General features: G+C 38.9%; 1 protein-coding gene across 5 annotated transcripts in view; it reads right to left on the reverse strand.

Moving 5' to 3' along the window:
• Nucleotides 1–24,778, reverse strand: part of slc2a9l2 (solute carrier family 2 member 9, like 2) — a 119,854-nt gene that overhangs the window by 36,123 nt on the left and 58,953 nt on the right. For all 5 annotated transcript variants that reach the window (XM_020647931.3, XM_065954592.1, XM_029280070.2 and 2 more), the window contains exons 10-11: nucleotides 23,594–23,695; nucleotides 23,055–23,130 (exon numbers count right to left, since the gene is read on the reverse strand). In XM_020647931.3, coding sequence (XP_020503587.1) covers nucleotides 23,055–23,130; nucleotides 23,594–23,695 — 178 coding nt within the window. The remainder of the gene's footprint in view (nucleotides 1–23,054; nucleotides 23,131–23,593; nucleotides 23,696–24,778) is intronic.

Below are 24,778 nucleotides of genomic sequence, written 5' to 3' on the forward strand. Positions count from 1 at the left end.
GTAGCTCAAATAGAGGCATTTGTATTAATTTCAGTACGTATCAGATGCTGTAAGCATCTAACATAATATATATGAGATTCAATAATTCTCAAGGCATTTAAAAGGATTAAAGAACTATACAGCTGATAAAGACAGGTGTAAAGATGACCAGACACATATCAGCGTACGTTTATAAGTGGACGCTGATATGACTGAAGTGGATCCGGATGTAATGAAACTGTTTTTCAAACAGGAGCTAGTGCACTGCCTTCTGTTTCAGCCTGACCTCCGAAGACGTCACATTTACACAGGGGGTCGGTCACACTCTGCTAGTGTCAGAGCCTTGATCTGCTGTGCGCCCCAGGCTGAGAGCCACAGATGACAGGGCAGCAGTGAGAAGGCAGCACTACAGGCCACTCTCCTTTTTTCATTCTCAATCGGTTCTGACAGGGAATTTAACCAGCTCTTCCGAATAGTTTATCGGTTCTCCAGTAATCTTTCATGGCTGGGAGTCAGGTCTATAAAACATGTTTAAAATACCCTTCAAAGTGTCCAAAACAACTGTAAATCATATTATCTGTATTTATATTGCATATTTTGCAATGATTCCTATTTTGTATCCCTCTCAATCTAACATGACATTCTCGCAGCACTACCTTTACCCTTGTTGTGACTCATGTGGTTCACTCCACTTTCCACAGACGCATGCCTGTGATATTATTACAACAGCGCACAGACACACCAACAGTAAAGACTAATTATATAACGAATAATCACATCACGTTTGCAGAAATATGCCCTCTAACTCATTCCCTCCAACTGCCACACAGGAAACATCTGTGTGGCACACGAAGCAGCCTGAGCCAGATTAACACACACACAGTCATGCCAAAAACATGCACAACCTGTGTTTGCATGCTGACCCACACCAGCTATGGAAATACTGCAGAAAACATGCATGGGGTTGTGGGATTCAGAATGAAAGCTGAAAAAAAACCTTTGAAGCAGAACAGATGGTTTCGTAATGATCTATGTAATGAAGTGATATATATTTTTAAAGGGAGATGTGAAATAGAAAAAAAAATCTGACTGTGTAGTTCAAACGTTGGTTTTTGTAGCACAACACTTATGCACCTGCTGAGATAAAAAATAAAACAGGAGCGCAGTCACTTTTCATTTTGATGTGTGATTCAGAAGGATACGCACAGACTTTGATAAGAGCGGAGCACATAAACTGTGAGTAACAGCGTTGACAGGCCTCGGTTCCAGATCAAAATATGAGGGTGTTTCTGCTCATATCTGCTTGATTTCAGCAGATAAATAATGTCATTATAACAGATCAGCATCTATTGAAGCAGCTCTCTATGTAAACAGAGTGATAAATCACTCTCAAAAAACAAATGTTGCAAAGCTGCAGGGATCTGAAGAAATGAATAAAGACTGGTAGATAAATGACTGTCTAATCATCACTCTGGAGCTTCAGAGGAACTCTTTAAACAAACATAAGCAGAGATGTTCATCACTGTAAGCGATGGGTGTTATCAGTTCTGTTTGTTGGACGTATAAAGCAGCTGACAGTTGACGGGTTATGAGTGTTGCAGAGGGAAGACTTTACATGTCAGATCATTTATTGAGTTCATGATAATGCAACACATTAGATTTCTTCTAATGCTGTTCTTTAAAATAAGAAATAGATACGATTTATTTCGAGATCTGAGAGTCTCTTGCTGATGTTCCCTTTACTAACCAGAAAACTTTTTATTTTCTTTTTTCCCCCCATATTCCACCTGGCTCAGTCGTCGAGATATGGGCTGCATCACAAGGCTCTTAAGTTGCAACCATGCTTTCCAACCTCTTTCCTTGTGTCGATAAGTCCCTCCCACGAGAGATGCATCGAGAGACACAAGGAAATTAATCCAAAGAGAGAGGACATGAGGAAATGTGATATGAGATTTAAAAAACCAGTCAACACCAATCAATCACAGGGCTGACATCTAGAGTGAGAAAACCAGCCACATTCACATTCACACCTACAGGCAATTTAGATTCACCTAACAAGCATGTCTTTTGGGAGGAAGCCAAAGTACCCGGAGAGAACCCACACAGAAAGGCTCTGTCCAACAGGGATTGGAACCAGGAACCTTCTCGCTGTGAGGCAAGGAGCCCTAACCGTATTCAATATGCCCAAAATTGGAACTGAGATGGTGGATCATTTGTAATTCATTTTTTATTGGCCAAACAATTTCTACACCAAGTGGAACCATTAAGAACACTATTGATTTCCATTAACATGATGTACTCAGAGGTAATAAATAAATAAATAAATGTGAGTGCCGTCACAAAGACTTCTCTGCTGCAGCTTGTTCTCTCTGACACCTGTCTGACTCTCAGGGACTCTCAGACTGCAGGGAGTAAAAAACTCACATTCTGCCCACACCATAAAACCACATGGCTGGAGAAAAAAAAACACTGCAGCATGATCTCCAGGTACTCATTTGCTCTCTCAGCCTTCACTATAGATTGCAAATAGAAACCAGAGGACAATGCTGAAGCAGCATGACCCAGGGGAGAGGACAGCCTTGATACAAACTGGTGGCCACAATTAGGCACAATATTACATGGTCTTCTGTGGGGACAGTTAACATGATGATGAATCATTGGTTACTTTAACTGCTGATGGTCTTTGGGATAAGAAGAGCAAAGCCTGTTAGCAACAACCATGATCGTGAAAGAAACTGTTCTTTGTTGGAAGAAAGCCAGGATTTAAATTTACAATATGACCAAAGCTGCATTCAGTCAGAAGGACACTGGCCTCAGTTCAACAAATAGGACCTTGCAGTCACAAAGGAATACAGTTCCAACCAAAGCATCCTTCACTGTAAATCTAGAGGGAATGAGTATTGAGGCAATGGTATGATGGTATTATTAAAAAGCCTTTTCAGACTTTCTATTACTTTGTAAACTAATAAGTCCATCTAGTATTTCTTCTTTTGTGATTGTTGCAACCTAAACTGCTTTCATTTGTGGTCACGTTACAGGCCAGTTGTGCTGTTTTAAAATATTTTTTTTAAATACTATTTTTTGGGCAAGTGAGTTTTGCAAAAATATCATAGCAACTGTTCACCGTAACCTCTTCCCCTAAAAGAGGTTTCTGATTACCAAAGTTCTGACAGAACATGCTTTATTTGTAGAGAAAAATGCCACTGGGAGGTATTACTGAGAGCACAAAAATCTGTTTGAAGCTCCCAAATCGGTCAAAAGAGCAAGAGAGAGCAGGTTTTTAGCTTGCTGCCTCTGTGAGGTCAGAGCTGAAACAGAAAATCTGCTACAGAATTGCTGGTTGTTGAAATGTTGACAGAGCCTGTTATTGGTCGAGAGACTCCATTCAAGGCATCTCAAGAATAAAAAGTGGAAAAGTAACAATATTCAAAACAGTGAAATGGATAAGTATTCCAAAGAAAACACAGAGTATTACATTTATAATCATAGATTGAACAAAATTTGAAGGTCCCAGAGGCAGCAAGAGGTTTGGTTGATTTGTCATAAGTGTTACTACAACGATGTTGTTACTAACTAGTGAGAGAATAGATGTAACCATAGGTGATTTTAGACCCTTTTAGTGGTGCTGAAGCACACTTACATTTCATCTCAGCACCCCTGTAATATGAGGGGCAAGTGCCCAACCAGATTTTTGAAATCTGAGACATGTTTTGTTAATATCTTCAATTATTTCCATCTATCATTTTGAATGAAATTTAGTAATAATAATTTCTACGTTTTTTTTTTAAAGTTTTTAAGTACCAAAGTATTGAACAAATCATTTGTATTTCAAAATTGTATCTGAGTACTGTAATAATGTGAGCATAGTTATTTACAGTCACCACTGGTACTGCTGATTTCTGGGAGGCAGGTCAATGAAATGGAAAATCCCACAGATGAAACTATATGTTGATGACAATGACATGCAAAATGCAATATCCAACAACAGCATATTCCATAATTCATTCTCCTCAAAACATACTTTGTGATGTAAAACATGTCACGTATTATTGTAGTTAATTTAATCTAATATAGTAAAGTAGTAATTAGTTTTTAGCGGGAGCATTAAAGACTTAAACAGATCTGCATGTCACAATCTTTTTAAAAGCTGAGCACCCTTACATTTCTAAACCAAAAATCAACCCTGGGTGTTACTTAAATAAATTCAAGGTATGTGTTTGTTTCTGTTTAGAAATGAGGTCAACTAGGGCCATACAATGATTCAGACTATAGTGAAAAGATCAATACTGACACTGATTCTTTAAAGTACAGATGCCTCTGTGACTTTTTGAGCAATTACCACCCATCATGAGTATGTTGCTGAGAGTGCGGAAAAATTGACAACTCGTTGAGAACAAATCTTTTAGGAATTGATCAAATACAACAGGGGGCCGTACCCTAATGTGCACAAACATTAGCCTGCAGTGCACCAAGGTCTGAACACTGCAACCTTTGCAACAGGAGATCACAGTGTTGGCTGACGACAGGTCAAACCTGTCAAGACTGTGTTCTGCTGCATTTACTTGATCGGCTCATTTCATGTGTGGCTGTTGTTGTGACTAGAAAAAGACGATTTAGCTCTCAGTGCCTTTGATACTGAATGGCTGTGTTTTTAAAGATAGCCCACATTTTGTGTTTGGATTTTCAGATATCAGCCTTAGTATTTACAAGGGGAGTGAATCTTTCCTTTATAAGATGATTCGATCAGATTCTATTCTTTCGAGCTTTGATCCGTTACAGGGGCGATTCATTTATACACAGAACCATCAGGTTCAATTTGATCCAGTCTGATACCAATTGATAAGCTTGTTGAATCCAAAGTAATTTTTTTACTTTCTGGAACTGAGAAAAACACATGTAGCCAGCATTTCATTTCAAAATAAGATGTCCTTGTGTTTATTACTTTTCAATGGATGAGAGAATAGGGCTATTATTGTGACATAATGAATATAATGTGAAGTCTTTATCACACACTGATGACCAGGTTCATTTTCTAACTAATATAATCTTCCCTCTCCTGTACATTTCAATTTATGAGCTCTGTAAAGTGTCTTCTAACACTTAAAACAAAGTATGAAATTCCCCCAAGAAGCAACAATTAAAGCCAATTTAACCTTTAAAGGAGATGAAAAAATTATGATAGAGGTATGTGTGTCTGCTCCAAAAGGAGAGTTATGCTGTTGTGGTAAAATAATACGATAGATACTCCAGGACATGATTTAGGCTCCTATAGTCCACCTACTGTAGTGTTTTTTCCGGGCAGAAAAGCGCTGGCTGTGTGTTAGGTGTGTTTGCATGAGGCATTTGTGCGCCGAGAAGAAAAGCGCTGCACGTCCGTACTATCTCTATGACAACAGTCTGTTGACAACGGCCGATGTATGACTGACACTGCTCCGTTACTTTATACTGCATTTTTTATATTTGAGATTGTTTTTTACCCGATCAGACACAGAGTGTCACAAAAACAAGTGTCACAACATTTCCACCTGAACACAAAAGTTGCTTTAGTGCCTTGTTGAGGGGACTTCATGCCCTTATCATGCTCGATGTTGAGAGTGTTTTTAAAGTGTTGTCTTGTGAATATGTTAGAACACTTCAAGGTTTTCATTAGGTGAGCTACACTTGTTGCCTGTAATGTTGTAGAAAAGGGGAGAGTGCATCAGCTGGGAAGTCTCAGACAATTGCATATCTAAAACACTTTGCCAGAGGGAACAACACAACCCCATAAATAATAAAGACAAAAACACCACAACACGTTTGCCTTTGCATCAGAATGAGACTTTCATCAGAAGAAAAACCTACATCATTTGGTATATTAGAGTAAGTGTCAACTTGAGAAATGACTCTTTTTTCCTTTGAAAAATGTTCAGCAACCCAAGGAAAAGAAACATTTCCTCAAGGAGGACACACTCCTGGCAGGAGATCAATGTCACTGTTGTGGTGTGTATTTGATGCAATCCTTGTTTTTGCTTTTTAGTAAATGCCCCCCCGGGGGTTTGTGTACATGCAGGGAATATTACAGAAGTTTATCTCACAGGAGACATCAGCTTTTGGATGCACTGCCATATTTGTGGGGGAAATCATGGAGAGAATAACAACTGAGCAGAGTGCTCCTCTGAAGGCCTCATTTTTAATGTGGGATAAAGTCGGTTAAGGACAAAGAACAAGGACTCTGGATATTTATGACTATGACCTATGTTATACTGCAGCAAGGTGCAAATTCATATGTGCATGTTGTCAATCAATCGATCAATCAGTCTTTGTATAGCCCCAATTCATGACAAATTGTCAAAAAAATCAGGTCCAGACCATGTGTGTAGGATACTTCCAATGTATACTCCATTGCTACACATTAATAGCTTTACAGCAAATGTTCAGGTTTCCAAAGATCATTTCTCGCTCAGCCATGAGCTTTCACTTCCTCCTTCATTTCTTTGCTCCTCTAATTCAATCTCGTTCTAATACTTGCAGCCACACATCATTAAGTTTCACCTTGGCTGTATTGTGACTTCAGAGACTCTCTTCTCAGCACTTGTTTGTATTTTGCTTGTGGCTCCTAAAAAGCAGCAGATGCCACTCTTGTCAGGCAGCGCTATCTCTCATTACCCGCTAACTCCCGCACAACAGTAAGGCCGGCTATGCTCGACATGGGTTTATTTTCCACTCTCCCAGGTGAGAGGTGATTCATCTTGTTCGATGGGTCTCTGTCTCGTCCACAATGGCCTGTCCATCAGCACTTTGTTACTTCCTCTCTGTCTCTCCTCACGATATGGTCTCTTCTCCTCCCAGGGGGATTGGGTGGTATACACAATCAAAGCAGGACGACACCCAAGTGTCCACTCTTCCATACTGTGAAAGTCACATCAGAAAGAAATATTTCCTTCAGTTCATGAGATAATCAACCCGTTTTAAAGGAGAAATAAAAGGTTTGAAAGGTCTACGTCTTAACAATAGAAACAGATTTCATCTGAAAATGTCAAATCAAGTAATTCCTCTCATTAATTAATGCCTCAGACTGTACTTCTAACAAAGGGAGAGAGATGATTTTAAGATCAGTCTGTTAAAGGAAAATCACTGGCTGCAATTTCACAGGTGACTGCACGAAACTCAAAGGTAAGAAAAAAGTCCTTAATAATAATGAACTGACTCCTCATTTGTAGCCTCAAAATAATAAACTCATAAATTTAAGATCTCAGAAAGAAAACGATTAAAAGCCATTTTTTTTAAATCAGCTTCTGTATCCTATGAAGTGTCTGTTTTATGGGTTTAATCATTTTCTGTTTTAAATGCATGGCCAGAGGATACCAACACTAATAAAGATAGTTTCATTATGTCGTTTTCACCTCACAGCAGAATCATCACAATAGAGGACAAACTGGCACAAACTTTTCAGAGTGGTGAATATTTGATCCAAGTGTAATTATTTTTCATCATTTGAATCTGATGATGATAAAAAAATCTCAACGACGTGTGAAACAGCAACTCTAATTTCATTTTTTTCTTATCAAAGCTCCCCAAACAATCATATTAAAGTAGAGAAACAACCTCCCGCCATGATTAGAAAAACAGATTAGATCCATGGATAAGCCTTGTGTTTGTGGATAAACTGTCACAGATCGTGAAAACAAAGAGGCAAGATTCACTAAAACTATTTATTCTTCAACCAAAAGGCGAACAAAAACTTACTTCCAAAAAATCCAACAAGAGAAGGCGCCACGGGTAAACTGACATGCAACAAATGACACCAACAAACACATACAATGAACTGACACAGAAGGGAAGAAACACTGAGGCTAAATAGATAAGGGAGTAATCAGACACAGGTGAGACTAATGACACAGGTGAAGACAATGAGGGCAATCACAATGGAGGGAAACACACAGAGGAAGGAATGAACACAAGACAAGAAACACTGAGGACAACTACAAAACTAAATCATGAAACACTGAAGACACACAGAACTCAAGAATGAACAAAACACACTAGAACATACAGAAACACTAAACACTGAAAAACAAAACTAGAAAAGATCACATCATGACATAAACATGGCTTTTATTTCCTGTAACTGATCTAAAAGATGTCAATCAGTTTTGCATACTATTCTACTGAGCTACTTCAGGGTTCAGATCTCCATCCTGCTCAGAGGGAGTTTCCACTGTGGTTCTGACACTTCACCTGAATCTTACAAGTCCTGATGGGACTGTGGGTCAGGGTTCACTTTCTTCTTTTTTTCTGAAGTATCAGGCTTGGGCTGTTCTCTGGTTCAGTGGATTTTTAATAAGTAAGTAGCCTAAATATACACTTTTAAGAGACAGTAGAAGTAGAAGTACTATGCGTTATATCAGTCCGTTACATTAGGGTCAATTTTTGATCAAATCAAGCGCTTCTTTAACTCGGAATTGAGCCCAGAAAGTTGGTGTCATTGTCTGAACATTACTACCAGGAATGACGTTAACTGAGGATGATCATCTCTCTCCTTCATCACTGTGATCATAGAGCATCGCAGCCATATGTTTTATGCCTTTGCTATTTTAGCATCATATTTATTTTCCTGCTGAGAGGTTTAATCCATTGCAATGCATGATATTTCACAAGACCATAGGTAACTCTTCCTATGTTTAGTATATTAACTAATTTAAAAAAAAGGATTAAAAAATAAAAAATTTCCCTCTGAAATGCAGTAGAGTTGAAGTACCAGGTAGTAGAGAATTCTTAGGTAAATGCTTTTAAATACCAAATTTAATTTGATGTACTTTAGGCCTATGAATACTATACAGTATACGTGTATTGGGACTTATGTGAGGTATGTGTTGTACATTACACTTCAATCATTTCTCTTTTCACACTGAATCTAAACCTGGCTAAATAAATAGTATGAGGTTCATGGTTAATAGAGAAAACAACACTGAATGTTCCTCATGACCCCATGTGCGGGACATGCTGAAGTATTGAAGAACATTAAGAATATGATTTTTCATAATTAACATGTACTTTACTTCCTTTAGGATCCCATGTCCTGTCTGTAAATAGCGTGGACCGTGACAGTTTCTTTCAATGACACATATACTTTAATGACATGAAGGATTTTTACTGAACAGTGTGTATCTATAGTGACTGTTCTAGCTACTTTTTCATATTCCATTTGAGGCAGCTTCTCACAATAGTGTAAAAATATATAATTAACATGTCACCTCGGAAACAATATTCCAAATGGGCCTATTGATGTGGTAGGGACTTGTTTTGTTTCAACCTTGACCAGGTCAAGCCTGAGCAAAGATGTTGACGGGGAAACATCTGAGACACCTACCCTTAATGCCAAAACCATTTTCCCCACAGCCTGTGTTTAGTGTCAAACTTTTCATTTGGCTCGAGTCAGTCACAAAACTATAATCTCAATTTAGTGAGGCCATAATGCTAATGAACTCAAGGAGGATGTTATGGCCCTTTATTTTATTCTTGCTTAAGTACATTAAGGAAAGTCCCTGACTTATATCCTGCAAATTATCGAAGATGAACAGTTAGCTACTGAAAGCAAGAAGAGACCAATTTAATGCTCCTTTAAGTGCTTAGCAAACCAAGACCCCCAAGAGGGAGGCCATGTACAATGATTTTTCAACAGAGCAATTATAGTGTCTGCTTTGTTCCTCCTACTGTATATTGAGACAATATTTGAGACAAAAGAGGGTATACAAGCCTCATCTGGTCTATGTGGACAAACAGATTTAGACAGAGGATGCAAGGTTTATTTGAAACATAAACCTTATAAACATAAATTCATATTGTATTTTATATGGTTGTTTTGCAGCGGCTCCCTCCCTGTGCCCCCTTGTTCATCCGACACTCTGAGAGGGTCCAGCCTAGTAAACACACCTTCACTTTCTCTAAGCTTGTGCTATTGCATTACTTCAGGCACTACTACACTCCCTTAATGCACCTGCACTTTCTTTCATATTTTACATTCATGATTATTATTTTCTTTATACCGTGCTTTTACAAGAAAACAGAAAAGTCAGCACTCTCAATGTCCTTTGACATTTTAGAATCTGGGTAGAGCAGCAGCCTACAGAACTGTATGCTGCAGATCATTAAGCGTTAAAGGACACTGAGTGTGCTGACTTTTCTGTGTTCTTGTAAGTCTTTGTGCGGTTGTGCACCTAAAGATGCATTACTGTTTGAGTAGTGCTCATTTTTTTATGCTGTTTATTCTCTGCTCTTACACATAACTGCTTCTTAATAGGCATGTGTTTTTCTTGCTGTCATGTGCTTGATGTGAGGAGAACAGCATTTTGCTCCCATGTTATGCTGAGAGTATCTTATGGAAGTGACAATAAATTGAATCTTGAATATAGAATAGATATTTATTGCCATTTGCACAGGTACAGGACAGTACAGGTACACTGGAATTCTTGTGCGTTTCTCCCTGAGTCAGCTTCTACAAAAAAGTTAAAATTATATATAAAATAGAATAGCATTAGAAGAAAAAAAAAGAGTATCTTGTATTTCATCCTTTCAGTGTTTTGTTTATCCCATTTCAATTATGTATGTCTGAGGTCAGACAGAGTGCAGGTTCTCTAAAGCCAACCGAAACAAACATGATCTGAAAATGTAGAGTTACAAGTTTCATTTTATTTCTATTCATTAAAGTCAAACAGACACCTCTTGCTGCGATATCAATCCTTTAAAGCACTTAAGCTCTGCTCGGAGTGAGAAAAGTTATTATCATATCAGTTGGATTTATTTTTTCAATCCTCCCTTTGCTCTCCCTCTCTTGCTGAAAACAGGAGGGCACACTTTTTTAAACATCACAACTTTGTTGCTGTGTTTATGGCTCATTGAAGGGAAACACATCATGGTTGACAGACGAAGGGGGAAAAACTGAGGGGAGAGAGGGCTTTGTACCATACCAAAGTGACATGATGGTAAAAATATCCTGCAATGTTTATCTCTGCAGCAAAACAAGTGTCAAACACAAGCAAGGGAAAAAAAGCAAAGGCTTTCCCCAGTAACACAACTAACCCATCAAAATAACAACCCTCACATCTAGGTGTTAAGTGGAAGTGTTTGCATGATGGGTTTAAAATGTTTATTTTAATTGTAGGCTATGGCATGAGCTCTTTTTTAATTATTATAAGAGAGCCACCGGGATGAATTACTACAATTTCTCGGCTGTGAAATGTGTACACAGTAATTACACATGATCAGTTGTGAAAGAACGACACCTTTAGAAATGAGGGCTAACTGTGCAGAGCGTCTGTGGTGTGTATACTGCACAGCCAAAGCAGAAAACAGGGCTGCACTTCAGCTGAATGGAGGCTCACACATACAGACATGTTTACACTCATGTTTAGAATTGTTTTAAACTTGGGAAGTAGTGTGACGGTCACTGCCTGATTGATTCTGTTTCTCTGATTCCTAGACTGGTCCAAATTAGAGCACCTGGGCCTGTTACTCTCAGGACATAAAAGCCAGACCCCAGGGTGTCTCTCTCTCTCTCTCTCTCTCTCTCTCTCTCTCTCGCATGTCACATGGACTCACATCCTCAACTATTGCACATTTTGGACATTGTTGAAGTTTGCTTCACAACGCCACACATTCACACTGCTGACTTTACTGACGGACACACTCCATGTTTGTTGTTCTCCGGTTCATTATTTTCTGGTGTCTGTTCTCGTATTTGTCATGGCCCTTGAGCCAGGTTGTGAATAAGTATTTGCGCTACAACTAGTGAATTAAAGCAAATCCCTTCAGAGTAAGAAACACATAGGGGCTGATTTTGATTCTGTCTAAAGTGCTTGGCACAACTTTTTTGCTGGCAATGGGGTGCCGAGTGAGGCGCATGGTGCACAGAGGTTGCAATCAATCACTTGGTCTTGTATACATGGATGTGATTTAGTTATAACCTGAATCACACCAACCACAGTGTTAGCTCATGTTCCCTTTAAGAGCCAGGTGTACACACAGCGGGCTTCAGTCTTTATGCTGAGATAAAGTGAACTCCTGCTGGGGTTCATTTAACTTCTCTCCTTCTTCATTGTGCCCCTGAACACACATAACAGAAATGTGTTGATGCTGGCTTGGAGTTATGTTTTGCTGAAGCATTCCGCCAACATCAGAACCAATCATAAATAAGAAGGTAACATTTCGGCATAAAGAGGCTTTCAGACGGGATGCGAACTGCAAGGGCAGTGCACAGAGCAAAACAATAGTCAGTAAAGTGGCTATTTTTTGGACGCAGAATGTATCTGACTGTCCACTACTCAGAAGGATGCCCTGGGCTTTCTTCTTCTGCTGAGGAGGAGGAGAAGATGAGCAGCAAAGAAGAAGAGGGTGAAGGTTATTGGGGGTTGAGGCGCTGCAGCTCTGTAATGACTACTTCCAGGTTTACTTCAGGGCTGAGAAGGGAGCAATCGCACAGCCAGCTGGGGAGAGACGCACCAAGACTCATGACAATGAGGGGCAAACTTCAAGCAGCTGACCACTTTCACTAAACGTCTAGTGATTTGTCTGAGGTGGTTCTTGTTTTTTGTGATCTGATCCATCCTCCTGTTGGACGAGCCAAGGTGTCGTCACAAAGCTCTGCATCCAAGTTTTTTCTTTTTTGCTCTGAGGCAAGCCCACCATCCTATCAGAAAGCACCTTAAGGCACAAAAGGGTAACCGCATCATTTTTAAAATCTCAAGGAGCACTGGTTGCCTAGTGGTTGGTTTGGCGGCCACATGCCCAGAGCATGTAGTCCTCAAAGCCGCAGCCCAAGTTTGAATCTTATATGTTACTCATGTCCTGTATGTCATTCTCCATTCCCCACCATCTCTCCCTGATTTCCGACTCTATCCACTGTCCAGTGGATTTGATTATATAGCTCCGGTGATTGGCACCTCTGGGTGCTGCAGTCTAATATTCATTAGGGTGATGCATTAGCATTCAACGCATTTCCAATGACATGCTGCACTGGAAACTTATCTTTCTCCTCACGACTGATTCCACTTTAACTTTTGTAACTCTTCCTACGAGTATTGCAGCTACCTGGACTCAGGTGGGAATAGTGCCATGCAGGATTTCCATTTTTTCTCCACTCAGACAAATCAGTGTAGACTGCATGCACCAAACAGTGTTGGATTTTGGGTTCTGTTATAGCTTTGACTTTTTGACTTTTCTTTTGTACCCGTTTTCTCATGTTCTGGAGCAGGGGTGCCCAAACTTTTTTGAACCAAGATCTACTTTTAAAGTTACCAGTCTGCCGAGATCTACCAGTCCACATAGTGAGCCATAGCCTTTACCGACAGCCTACAAACGCATTTAATACTCACACAACAAACAGAAAATAATATCAGATATAATAAATGAGAGTTCTGTAAAAAATAATGCAATATCGACATACTTTTTTTTAAAAACTCTTATTTTAGGGTAGGCTACATTTTAATATTACGTTTGTATTTATATCACATATGTTTTTCCCTTAATTTTGTTTACAACAAACAACTTTAATCTGTGTGGAGATGTTCACAGACTACAGCAGGCTGCTGTGAGATGATGTTGCTTTTGTTAAATTAGCTGCAGACACGGTGAGAGTGAACGGAGTAAAGTCCAACCGACTGTTTGACCGGGTCACGTGTGTTCCCACCTCGGTCCGTACGGATCACGGATCAACTGTGTGCTGTAGCACTAAAAGTAAAAAGTAAAAAGGTTCGCGTGGTGGCTGGCGCTCCAGTGCAAGTGTGTGTGTGTATGTGTGCGCGTTTGCGCTGTATGTTGGTGTGTCTCGTGCCCCGCGATGCTCACAGTCATGACAGCAGAGAGGAGCAGAGAAAAGTAGCTGCAGCTTCATCAAATGCGCTTAATACTCGTAGCATAGTTTCTATACATGACTTTTTGGTAAAACATTTTCTACCAACACTTTTCTATTTTACAATTGTATTTTATATTGACTAAACATCTCGCGATCGACTGAGAATCAGTCAGCGATCTACCTGTCGATCGCGATCGACTGTTTGGGCACCCCTGTTCTGGAGTTTGTTGGGGAGTTAGGTTTAGTTGTTGTCTTTTGATTTCATTTCTTTTATTCAGCAAAGCAAGTATTTCAAATAAAATACAGTTTGTTATTTGAGCTTTTGTTCACCCTGAGCAAATATTTTTGCTTCAGTTGTTCATATTGAGCTTTTTGGTTTGTAATAAATGATTCTTGTTAGTTCAGAAATCTAGTCCATACTTTGGGTTTGGGAACGTGGAGGAAACATTTCTCTTTTTCAGTGTTATGTTGCACACCTACTCTACAAATACTAAACCCCTGATTGCAAATGATACTGAGCAACTGCTGTCAGCTGCAAGAGCATAAAGTATGAAGTAGCTGCACCAAATGTTCAGAGACACAAATATAGAGAGACTGTGAGAGATTATAAGCGACTGTGTCTTGAAAAGTTGATTTAATTAATGTAACCCTCGATATATCGATGGAACCCAACGCCACATCAATGGACATTTAGAAGAATTTTGTTGTGAAATAACATCATATTACATAAAACATCATATTGGGAAACTAGAAATGCAACTTCATACATAAATAAAAAGCAGAAACTTCAGTTGCCCAATAATTAAAGCTTGAACTGAACATAAGGAGAAATATCTCATTGCATGTGTGTGTAATCACTCACTTAATGAAAAGATGTTCTATAATTACTGTAAGCAGGATATAACACATACTGACAGAAACGTGGGGGAAAGCTTCTGTCCCAAACTAATTAGCGCTGCAGTGTATCTTGGGAAGTGCTGGTCTCTGCTGTGTCACATGTCACAATAGTGACAATCTGTTCAGTTGGCTATTTACTCAGGACAGAAAGAAAACCCTCCAAGGACTATAGGGGAACATACTTCTTTTCACGTATATATTTATAACCTTGTCACTTTCAGTGTGATTCCTTATACAAACAGAATTCATTCACACACAGATTGCTCTACAGTATACAACTCTCATCCAAATACCAACTGTCATCTATCGAGGATACAGAAACAGGGTTGTGCAATGATGCAGCTGTATCCGATCTCGTTAGTTTTCATATATAGGCACTAGCACAATAGGGTGAAACAACTCGAGGACTGGTATTTTTTTTTTTCTGATTTGACAAGGTGGCAAAATCTGACACATCTGAGAGTCCGAAAGAGAGATTCAACCATTTCCAGCTAATGAGATGACTGTAGCAGACCTCTAGTGGAAGCAAAAAAAGGGAAGAATCTTTGAATTCAGATCAAATTCAAAAAACTGTCTTCATGGAAACTGCAGCGTAGTCTTAAGAAACAAGAAATCTTTCAAAAGAACACAGTTATAAAACTTTAGAAATCTCCTTATCTATCTATTGGAAGCCAAAAAGAAAACAATAGAGCCTTAAAACTTGTTTTAAACTATAATGCAACTCTTTCCATGCTCTAAAAACTTTAGTTACAGCCCCTAGCAGTGACTGGACCCAATTAACCTCAGATGGATATATATCTGCTCCATGGTTACCACTCACCAGCTCCAGCGTGTGGCAGAATAAATGATATAGTTAAGCAGTTTTCCACTTGTCAATCATCTGACTCGAACCATCTGAAAGTGTTCTACTTGTTAAATATATGCAAAACAAAATAATTCTCACCAGGAGTTCCTGCAGCTGCCCATGCCAATTAAAATCTATATCTGCGCTGCATGTCAAAAACAGCACTTACATCGTTTGCAGGCCGGTGCTAGAGTCAAGAAACAGATGTGAGATAAGGAGGAACAGTGCAGGTGTTGTAGAGTTATGTTACTTCAATTAACATTAACAGCTCTGGTGGACAGTTTAGATTTTTACTTATATCTTGATCTTTAAATTGTTCTTTGCTCAAAATCGTTGTTGTGTTTATCATGTAATGTATGCTAACTGGATTGCATGCTAGTAGCAACAGTTACGGCACATGCACTTCTGCTGATCTTTTTGAAAATTGTCAAATTGGTTGTGTTTTTTTTAATCAAAAAGAATGTTTGTTTTTTTACAGCTACAGCTGACTTTTTAAATAACAGAAACATATCATTTAAAATCATCATTAACATTGTGTTTGGATCACAAATACCTTGTGTGAATAACATCATACGTTTACATGGATAAACTGCATATTTACAAGGGACACATTTAAATTTAAATTAGTCAAATTAACAAGTTAAATTAATTTGAATAGACAAAACAAGTTAGAAGGCCCCATCTCATTTTTCAGCATTGTATGTCTCTCGTCAGTTAATCAATTCTTACAGATAGTATTGGTTTATAGACAAATACATTATATTAAATCAGCCTAATTGTTTCTTGGTCTCAATCTTACCCCTTGGTTTTTCCTTTTTTTCTCCTGTATGTAACTGCTTGTCTCACTAAACCCTCTTATCACTTGCTCCTTGCACAAAATTGCACATGGCCGCACAACCGCCATTGCTAGCTTCTGAACTTTTAAGTTGTAATTTGGCTACAAATGCACTTCAGCCCGTGTCATTTGTTTGAAAATTATGTGTGCCTTTCTTCTGTAGATTGGCCCTTAAATTAGGTATTATCAGTAACAAATTTGGGGTATTGCTCTTTAAAGTAGCAGAAAGCAATTGCCCCATTTACCAACAAAAATGGTTCAATGGTGCAGTAATTTAATGGTTTCTAAAGATGCATTATTTAATAAGTAAAATGCACCTACAAAGCCAGGTTCACATCACAAGTTACCTCTACTGGTAACAGCATTATTTTCCTCTTGTCAATATCAGTACATTTGTTTGTATGCAGTCAAAAGGAGCTGTTTCAGGCGGACAGGAAAGCCTGTTAGCTGACATAATAACATAGCTTTCAGAAATGTGTGTATATACTAGTGATGTCATCTTATAAATGCAAATACACACACAGCTACATTACTAAGATTTTAAGTTATCATAGGACTCAAACATCATTCCAGTGCCACTGGTCAGTCATGCACCAAACTCATTGCACAGACTGTCCGGTGTTCATTTAGCCTGCTCTGGAGAAATATAGCCAAGCAACAATCCAGCAGCAAAAATAAGAAATTAAGATAAACTTCCCGCTTCTGATGTTAAGCACAGAAAGTGTTTGTCAACATCTGATCCTGATGGGTCATATCACTAGCTTAAAAAAAAGTATGATCTTAAGCTGCTGTAATTTATGGGTACACTTGTGGTCTCTGCTGCCTCAGAGAGTCCTGGACCGACTCACTTGTTTGCAGAATTTCTTTGGCATACTTTCCTGCTTATGTTTCATCGCTATCCTGAAGGGGTGTGTCCATAATTGTTGACTTGGGTGGCCCAACTAGAACACTGACCTACGCAGGAGGCAGAGGGTTAGGGCACTGTGCGTACACACAGATGTTGAATTGCATTTATTTATCATTTCTCTCTCCATTGTATTTACTTAAACTACTAACATCAACATAAAGATTTTATAAATCTATGAGTGAGTATTAGAATATTAATCTGCCATGCATATCTTCAAAAACAGTCTTCTTCCTTAAACAGTCACAGAAGGTGCAATCAGAGGAAATAAGCAACATCAAAATGCCCCAAAAAGTTATTTGGAGTCTGTTTCAACATGGCCCAATGAGTTTTTCTGAACTGATAGGCAATCATCGGGGTGGCACCTCGGGTGGCCATTCATATTTCTTGTTAGGCATGCCACTCAAGTCCACTGCCTTGGACTGCCCCAGACACCCTGTAACACTACAGCCACCCAATCACCTGCAAACCTGTCCCTCTCCGTCCTGCTTTCTGTGCCATTAGAGAAGACATCTTAACATTATTCCTGAGTCTTGTTCATTCAGTCTTTGTTTCCACTCTTACCCTGTAACCTATGAAGTAAACCCGATAGTCAGTGGACCCAAACTCATCTAAAACCGCTTAACAAAACACATCAAAGAGCCATTTACTTTCATTTTGCCACAATGAGTAGGGAGTTTAGTTTGTTCTGGAACAACACTGCGCCTCATAATGAAGCAAAATGACGCACGCACGCACACACGCACAGCACTTTGTTTTATATTGCTTTACAATATAAGCTTTAACAAAACATGTTAATACAGAACATAACTTGGTTTTATCTCAGAGTTCTCGATAATAAAAGTTTAAAATATCAGCTTTAACATTTTATCTGACCTCAGGGATTTATTGCAGCGCTGTGCAGTAACAACCCCGTAAAAAAACTGCAGGCTGGAAGTTAAAACATCTGTCACTGCAGGAAATGGCATTTGAAAACAGACATTTATTATGACTGATGAGTTTCCGTTAACACTTAACGGCAGTTTTATGTGTTCAATATTGTTTCATATCTTGAGTTTTCTTTATAGTTTTGAAATCTACTATATGAATGCTCAGCTTTCATTGCCAGGCCTGGCATCATTTATCATGAAGTGATGTGTGTAACGGCCTGCAGTATTAACCTGAGATTTTTTTTTTTTACAATAAGTTGACTACTGAATACAATGAGAAAACAACAGTAAAGATGTTGCCACAGACATGTGTTCACGGTATGCAAAAACAACATTAAAACTGTTATATCTATGATCATAAAGAGTTGTGTGCGGATTTATGTGCATTACTGTAGACCTAGGTCACTACAATGAACATTTACAGAAAATTAGAAATTTTAATGCACATCACTGCAAACCCATGCAAGGGTTTTATTTAAAAAAATGAGCAAAACCAAAACCATACTAACCATAGTTTACCAGGACAAACTCTTACAGAATATTACAGTATGTTAAGGGGGTTTCTAAAGCAGAATCTCACATTTGGGTATAATAGAAACCATGCTGTTAAATGCATTTACGTCTTAATTGAGTGAAGAAACTATTTAAAAAAAATATATATGAAGGCAGAACAGATGTAAAAAAAGAAAAAAAAAAGAAAAAGAAATGCAATTATTGAATAAAACCTGCCAACTCTAACAGCTGTTCATTAACACCCTCTCAAGCGGTGTTGAAGAGATACAGAAAAGTATTGTGCTGATGCTTTGATCAAAGTGCGTACTTTGATCAAAGCATCAGCACAATACTTTTCTGAAGACGCACTCACATTTATTGCCTGTTTAAGGAAGCTGGGAAATACAATTGTAGTAACACTGGAGTGATATTAACCCAGAGGCAGCGAGCATTAAAGAAGATTCCTCTGCCTTCTACCTCTGCTCTACTCCCTTACCTAATCAAACGCAGTATTTCCAGTTGTGGGAGCACATTACACCCTGACTATCTCCTGCAGTGAGGTACAAGAGTAAAAGGCAATTCCAGGAAATCTCAGGTTCTGATTGTTTTAACATTCTCAAGGAAATGTCCGGACTTCATGCGTGAAGGTAGCTATAAAGAGGCTGACCATAAAAAGATTAGATATAAATGAATAAAGTTTATACTATGTAGCCCTTCTTTCTTAGCCAAAGTTTAGAAAGTCCATTTAAAAAAGCCTGCGGGATCGCCGTATTTTAATTGATATTTGTGTTTAACTGTATTAGAATCAGTTTTAAGCCCGATGTTATCAAACCCAAATCAAGCTGGCACATTTTTTTACAGGCTAATGAGAATTAGCAACATGCTGTCACACAACCCTAAATAACATCTCATCGCTGCTGCTGACTGGACTGCCGCAGAGGGCGCCAGCTTGCAGTGAATTACACATTTGGCCCTCAAGCTTTCAATCAAATATAATCTCACTCCATCCTCTAATCACGAGAGGCCAGTCACACATTCAAAGACCTCCAGTCTGTCGGCCAAATTGTGTTAAGTGATAAAAAATTAAACACTGTTGTTTTTCTTCAATGGTGCCAAATTGGCTGTCGGTCCTTGACACTTTTGCTTTCTGCCTCACCGCTATCAGAGAAGCTGATAAAGAACCAAAACCTAAATTACTCAGAGTGAGGCTTCACAGGACTGAAGTTTAAAGAACAAAGTTGGCTGATACAGATCTTAATGTTGTTATAATACATTAAATACTGTGGAAAATAACACATTCACGACCAAACGAGCCTCTGAAATGATAAATGGTAAGTGGACTGTACTTTTATGGCACTTTCATACTGGCTTTGCCGCTTGGGAGCAAGCTCTTAAATGTTTAATGGACTGTACCAATATAGAGCTTTTCTAGTCTCCTGACTAATCAGTGTTAACCAGTACTATTCATATGCATTCACACACCGTTGGCCATGTCACTTGGGAGCAATTTGGGGTTCAGTTCATTCCCAACGACATTTCACTTGGTTTGAATCATCATTCGACTGAGCCACAGCCGCCCATCTGTATACAGTTAATCTAAGCAGTTTATCTATCCATGCAGACATTTTTGCCAACAAAACTCAAACTCCAAACTCACAAGGCATTGGAAGAGTATGTTTTTATGTTACAAGCGTGGTATACTTTTGACTTGTTTTGGAGAAGCATTATGCTGGATTGTTTGGTGAAAAGAACTACTGAAAGCCAGGAGGATATACAAGCTGCTGATATAAGAAAACCACCAATAACATATCAACATAAAGAAATAGCTGATTTAAAGAGCACAACCAGTACAAAACAAAAATACAGTAATGTTCAGATTGCCGTATGATGTCTTATATAAAAAGACATTAATTCAACAAATCACTTGTGTTGTGGAACAAAATATTTGGTTTGATTTTGTGATTAGAGATTTTCCTTCAGACAACAGGTCACATTGCATCTTCTGTTTCTGCACTATTTATACTTCCACATTCACAAGCAATTATTAAAATCCAATGTCATTGTTCTCTGTGTATTTACAGGTACATTTTCCACATATTGGGGACAAGAGAATGCCATGAACATGTCGTTTGGATCAGGCCACTGGTGGAAGACAGGGTAAGGTAAAAAACCATCAAACTGAGTTGATGTCTACAGAAGGAGGTCAACCCATGAATATAGGTTACACAAATTGATGGAACACCAAAGCCACAAGGCAAACCACCTAAAGACAAAAAGGAGCAGATGTGCAGACAGGAGGCTGATTACAGGGGCAGTCAGTTGTTTCTTAGAGGAGGAGACTCAATGAGATGCCCAGTGGGCAGATGTGCCATGGCTACATCTGGACACATTTAAAGGTCAGGGACAAAGAGACACAAACACATGGGGCAACAACACCAATACACAAAAGTGTACACGTACTCTCAAAGACAGAAACTAAAATATGCACACGCACACACCTGTAAACCTCTTTCATAAGCATTTATTGAAATTAAAAATAAATAAAAAATTCTGTTGGCCTTCTCAAAAATATTCAGAACCCCATTATTCCAAATCAGCAGACTGATTAACTTGGCGGCAGTAGCTAAGTCTGTAAGGATGGTAGCTGGAGAGGTGCCAGGGAACTTCCCGAGTACTACCAACCCGAAACCCCCAACTGCTCTGGTGCGCCCTGCGTAGCAGTGTGTAGCAGCCCCACTCTGACTTCTCTCCACTAATGCATGTCCACAAATCCTGTTTGTGCATGTGTGTGTGATTCGGGCCTGTGTGTGAGAAGCATGTCTCTCAATAACAGAGTGTAAAACAGAATTTCCCTCAGGGATTAATAAAGTATATCAAAATAAAAATAATAAAAAAACGGAATTCCTGGATTTAAAAAAATACTTCTGCCCCCCCACACACCCCGCACTCTCGGGATATTTGCTGATTAATAGTCATTTTTAATCGTTTATCAAGCAGGTTGATTGCAGATTTAAACATGTATCAAACCTAGATAATAATAGCCATGTTACTGATTTAAGAATATGGGATTTGTATCCAATTACATACTGAAGTGGTTGTGCTGAAACTTGTTTAAAGAGATCTCTAACTCAACTCAATATGACTCATCTGACACAATATTGACCGTGTTGTATCCCTCTGTTTATTTGTTGTCAAACATACTGATCTCTTAGGAACAGACAGGTTGGTAACAATGTGAAGTTGCAGGTAAAAACAAGAAATACACTTTTAAATATTATATGAACCAGCTGTAACTATGCAATCATTAATTCAAAGACATTATTCTTTAAGTCTCATAAAACCACATTATATGTATGTATTTTGAAATATCTGGGCCAGTATTTCTATGGAGAATTGACTTGAGATGGAATCGTGCGCCTCGTCATTTATCTATTCACAAGCTCGCAGCACTAGTGGGGTCATGCCCCTTTGTGAGTTTCCTTCTCTTCCCCTTCCTGTCATTCCCCATCCCTAAGCAGCACAGGGCTCCATTTGTTTCAATAACCCATAAATCACTGCTGCACCGTGGAAATAAACAAGAATCGATCTCTCATCCCTCAATGATTAGCACAGTACAAGTAGACCCGGGGAAGGCGCGGTTTACAGGTTTACCGGTTTACAGCTTCAGCGGAGGTGTTTGATCAGTAAGAGGGGTTTTGCTCTGCAGCCTGCGGATATGAGCAGAGATGTTTCATCTTTTTGTGTGGATTTTTTTTTCACAATTTAAAAGGTAATATGGTATCTACGTTATGAAAATCAAATGTTATTCCTCTTGGATTCTCTTTGATGACTGTCCAGCGTTTCCGTGTACCCTTTTGATCCACACGCTGCAGAGTGCTGGATCAACACCCCCTCAAGACATTGTTATTCAGAAGGATGTATATGAGCGATGACAGCTGTAGACCTACCTTGAAAATCAAAGTCAACCTCCAACCAAGACTTACTCTTTACATGCACTATTCCATTTATACATACGCTGTTTAGTTCATACAAGGATCCTAATGAGCCTTCCATTGAGATTCAAACACGTAGTTGGCTGGCTGATTTTTCCAATTCAACCAAAGGAACCTTAGATTGCTGACCGGATTTTGATTATTCACTTTGATTATTCAACAACTGCTTCATGGCCAAATGAAAGCCAAAACATGAGGAAGGCAATCAGGTGAAATAGTATTTTTTCAATCTCTTTCCAGTTTCACTTGAAGTGGATCACTCAGGAAAGATTAAGAAATAGAAAGAGGGGAAAGGGGAAGAGAAGGAGTGAAGAGGAAAAAATCTCAGCAATGAATGTGGGTCAGTAGTTTTACCTGGCCCAGAGCAAAAGGAGGCAATCACAGCCAGGATACAGCTGTAGCTGAGGTACGGCATCCATGACACGCTGTCCTGTGATGAGAGAGGAAGGGAGATGATATTGTCATCACCATAATCATTATAAGCAGAAAAGATAGATGATACAACACATTGCTATGCAGGGAAATAAGAGCAAGCTCATATATTCGGTAAAAGATTAATAACAGCTGCATCCTATATATTTTTTTTTCAATTGCATTAAGCAGCCAACCTCACCGGAATCATCTTGAAATTTTACAACATTTGTATAATAACGCACATTTCTTTTCTTTCTGTTGGTATAGATATTGAATTATAAGTCCCGTATTATCACAGCCATAATGTGGCAGTATAGGTGGTGGATAATAACAGTAGGAATCCCAAAGGCAATTTGTTCACTGTATAATTCAGAACAGCGGTACAATATATGCATTGTTCCACTGCATTGTTGGGTCTTTGTTTTTCACTTACAGTTTCTCTAGAATGAGGTCAGTGAAGAGGAGGGAGGGTGGCTCACCTGAAAATTGAGGAACACAGTGAGTAGGCTGAAGAAGACCGCCATGGCAGAGAAACCGAAGATGAGGAGGGGCTTCCTCCCGATTCGTTCTATCACCAAGCCCTGAACACAGAGACAACAACAGTAGCGGTATCAGAGCCTGTCAAGTGGTTACTGTACGATAAATGTGTGACTATAGACCTTTAATTTTGTCTATGAAAGTGACTTTGGCTCTTACAATACAAATATCAGTCAGTGAAAAGCTCAGTCTGGCACTCTGATCCAGACTAAAATATGTCAACAGCCTTAGGATGAATTTAACCCAACTGAAGGAATATTCTTGAAATTCAGTAAAGTACTTTAATAATACTCTGAGGAAACATTATGATAAGACTTTCAATGAATCAGTGATTACGCTTTTAATCCCCCCTCAAACAACTCAGTCTGCATGTTTGCCTCGATAATATTTCAGTGTCTCAATAGAACATAAAGCTATAAGCATCATGCAAACCTAGCTCTGTTGTTAGTGCAGGGCTATTTCTAGTCTGAACGCCCACATAGTTTTGTACAAAGACCAGACTGTTTTGTCTTGGCTCATGAAGACCTGCGATCAATATGTTACCATCTTGTTGAGCCCTTGTTCATTGCTTTACAGCTTTGTGAATCACATGTTCAACACAGAAACATAATTAAACATGACAGTTTGTGACACAAAAATCAAAACTAATTTTAAAACAAAGGTATAGCAGCAAATCATATTCATTAGCAAGACCATTCCATCAGTGAATTCCACTGAGATCGATAGTGAAGCAAGCCTCTCACACATACAGAGACACACAGTTAGATATTCATTTGTACACAACACTACAAATGGCTCATCAATAATTCCACAGGCATTTCTCGCTCACCACCGAGGTGCCATGGGTGCTATGTGCCATGAGACAGAGGACCCACAGTGCACCTTCAAGCACAGAGTCTGAAGCAGTGACATCAACACAGCTGCAGTCCCTTTTTTTTTACGATTACAGTCTCAGAGCATTAAAGTATTCATGCTGCTGCCCATAACTCGCTTTACCAATGGGATTTCAAGAGGTTGTGAAAAAAAGGTCACTGGTATTTGTACAGTGGTACAGTATGTATATTCCCGCACAGAGGGGCTTCTGAGTAATATGTTGGAGGTAACTGGCTTTAAATGTATGTGTAGTA

Source organism: Labrus bergylta, chromosome 5, assembly GCF_963930695.1.
Source record: "Labrus bergylta chromosome 5, fLabBer1.1, whole genome shotgun sequence".
NCBI lineage: Eukaryota > Metazoa > Chordata > Actinopteri > Labriformes > Labridae > Labrus > Labrus bergylta.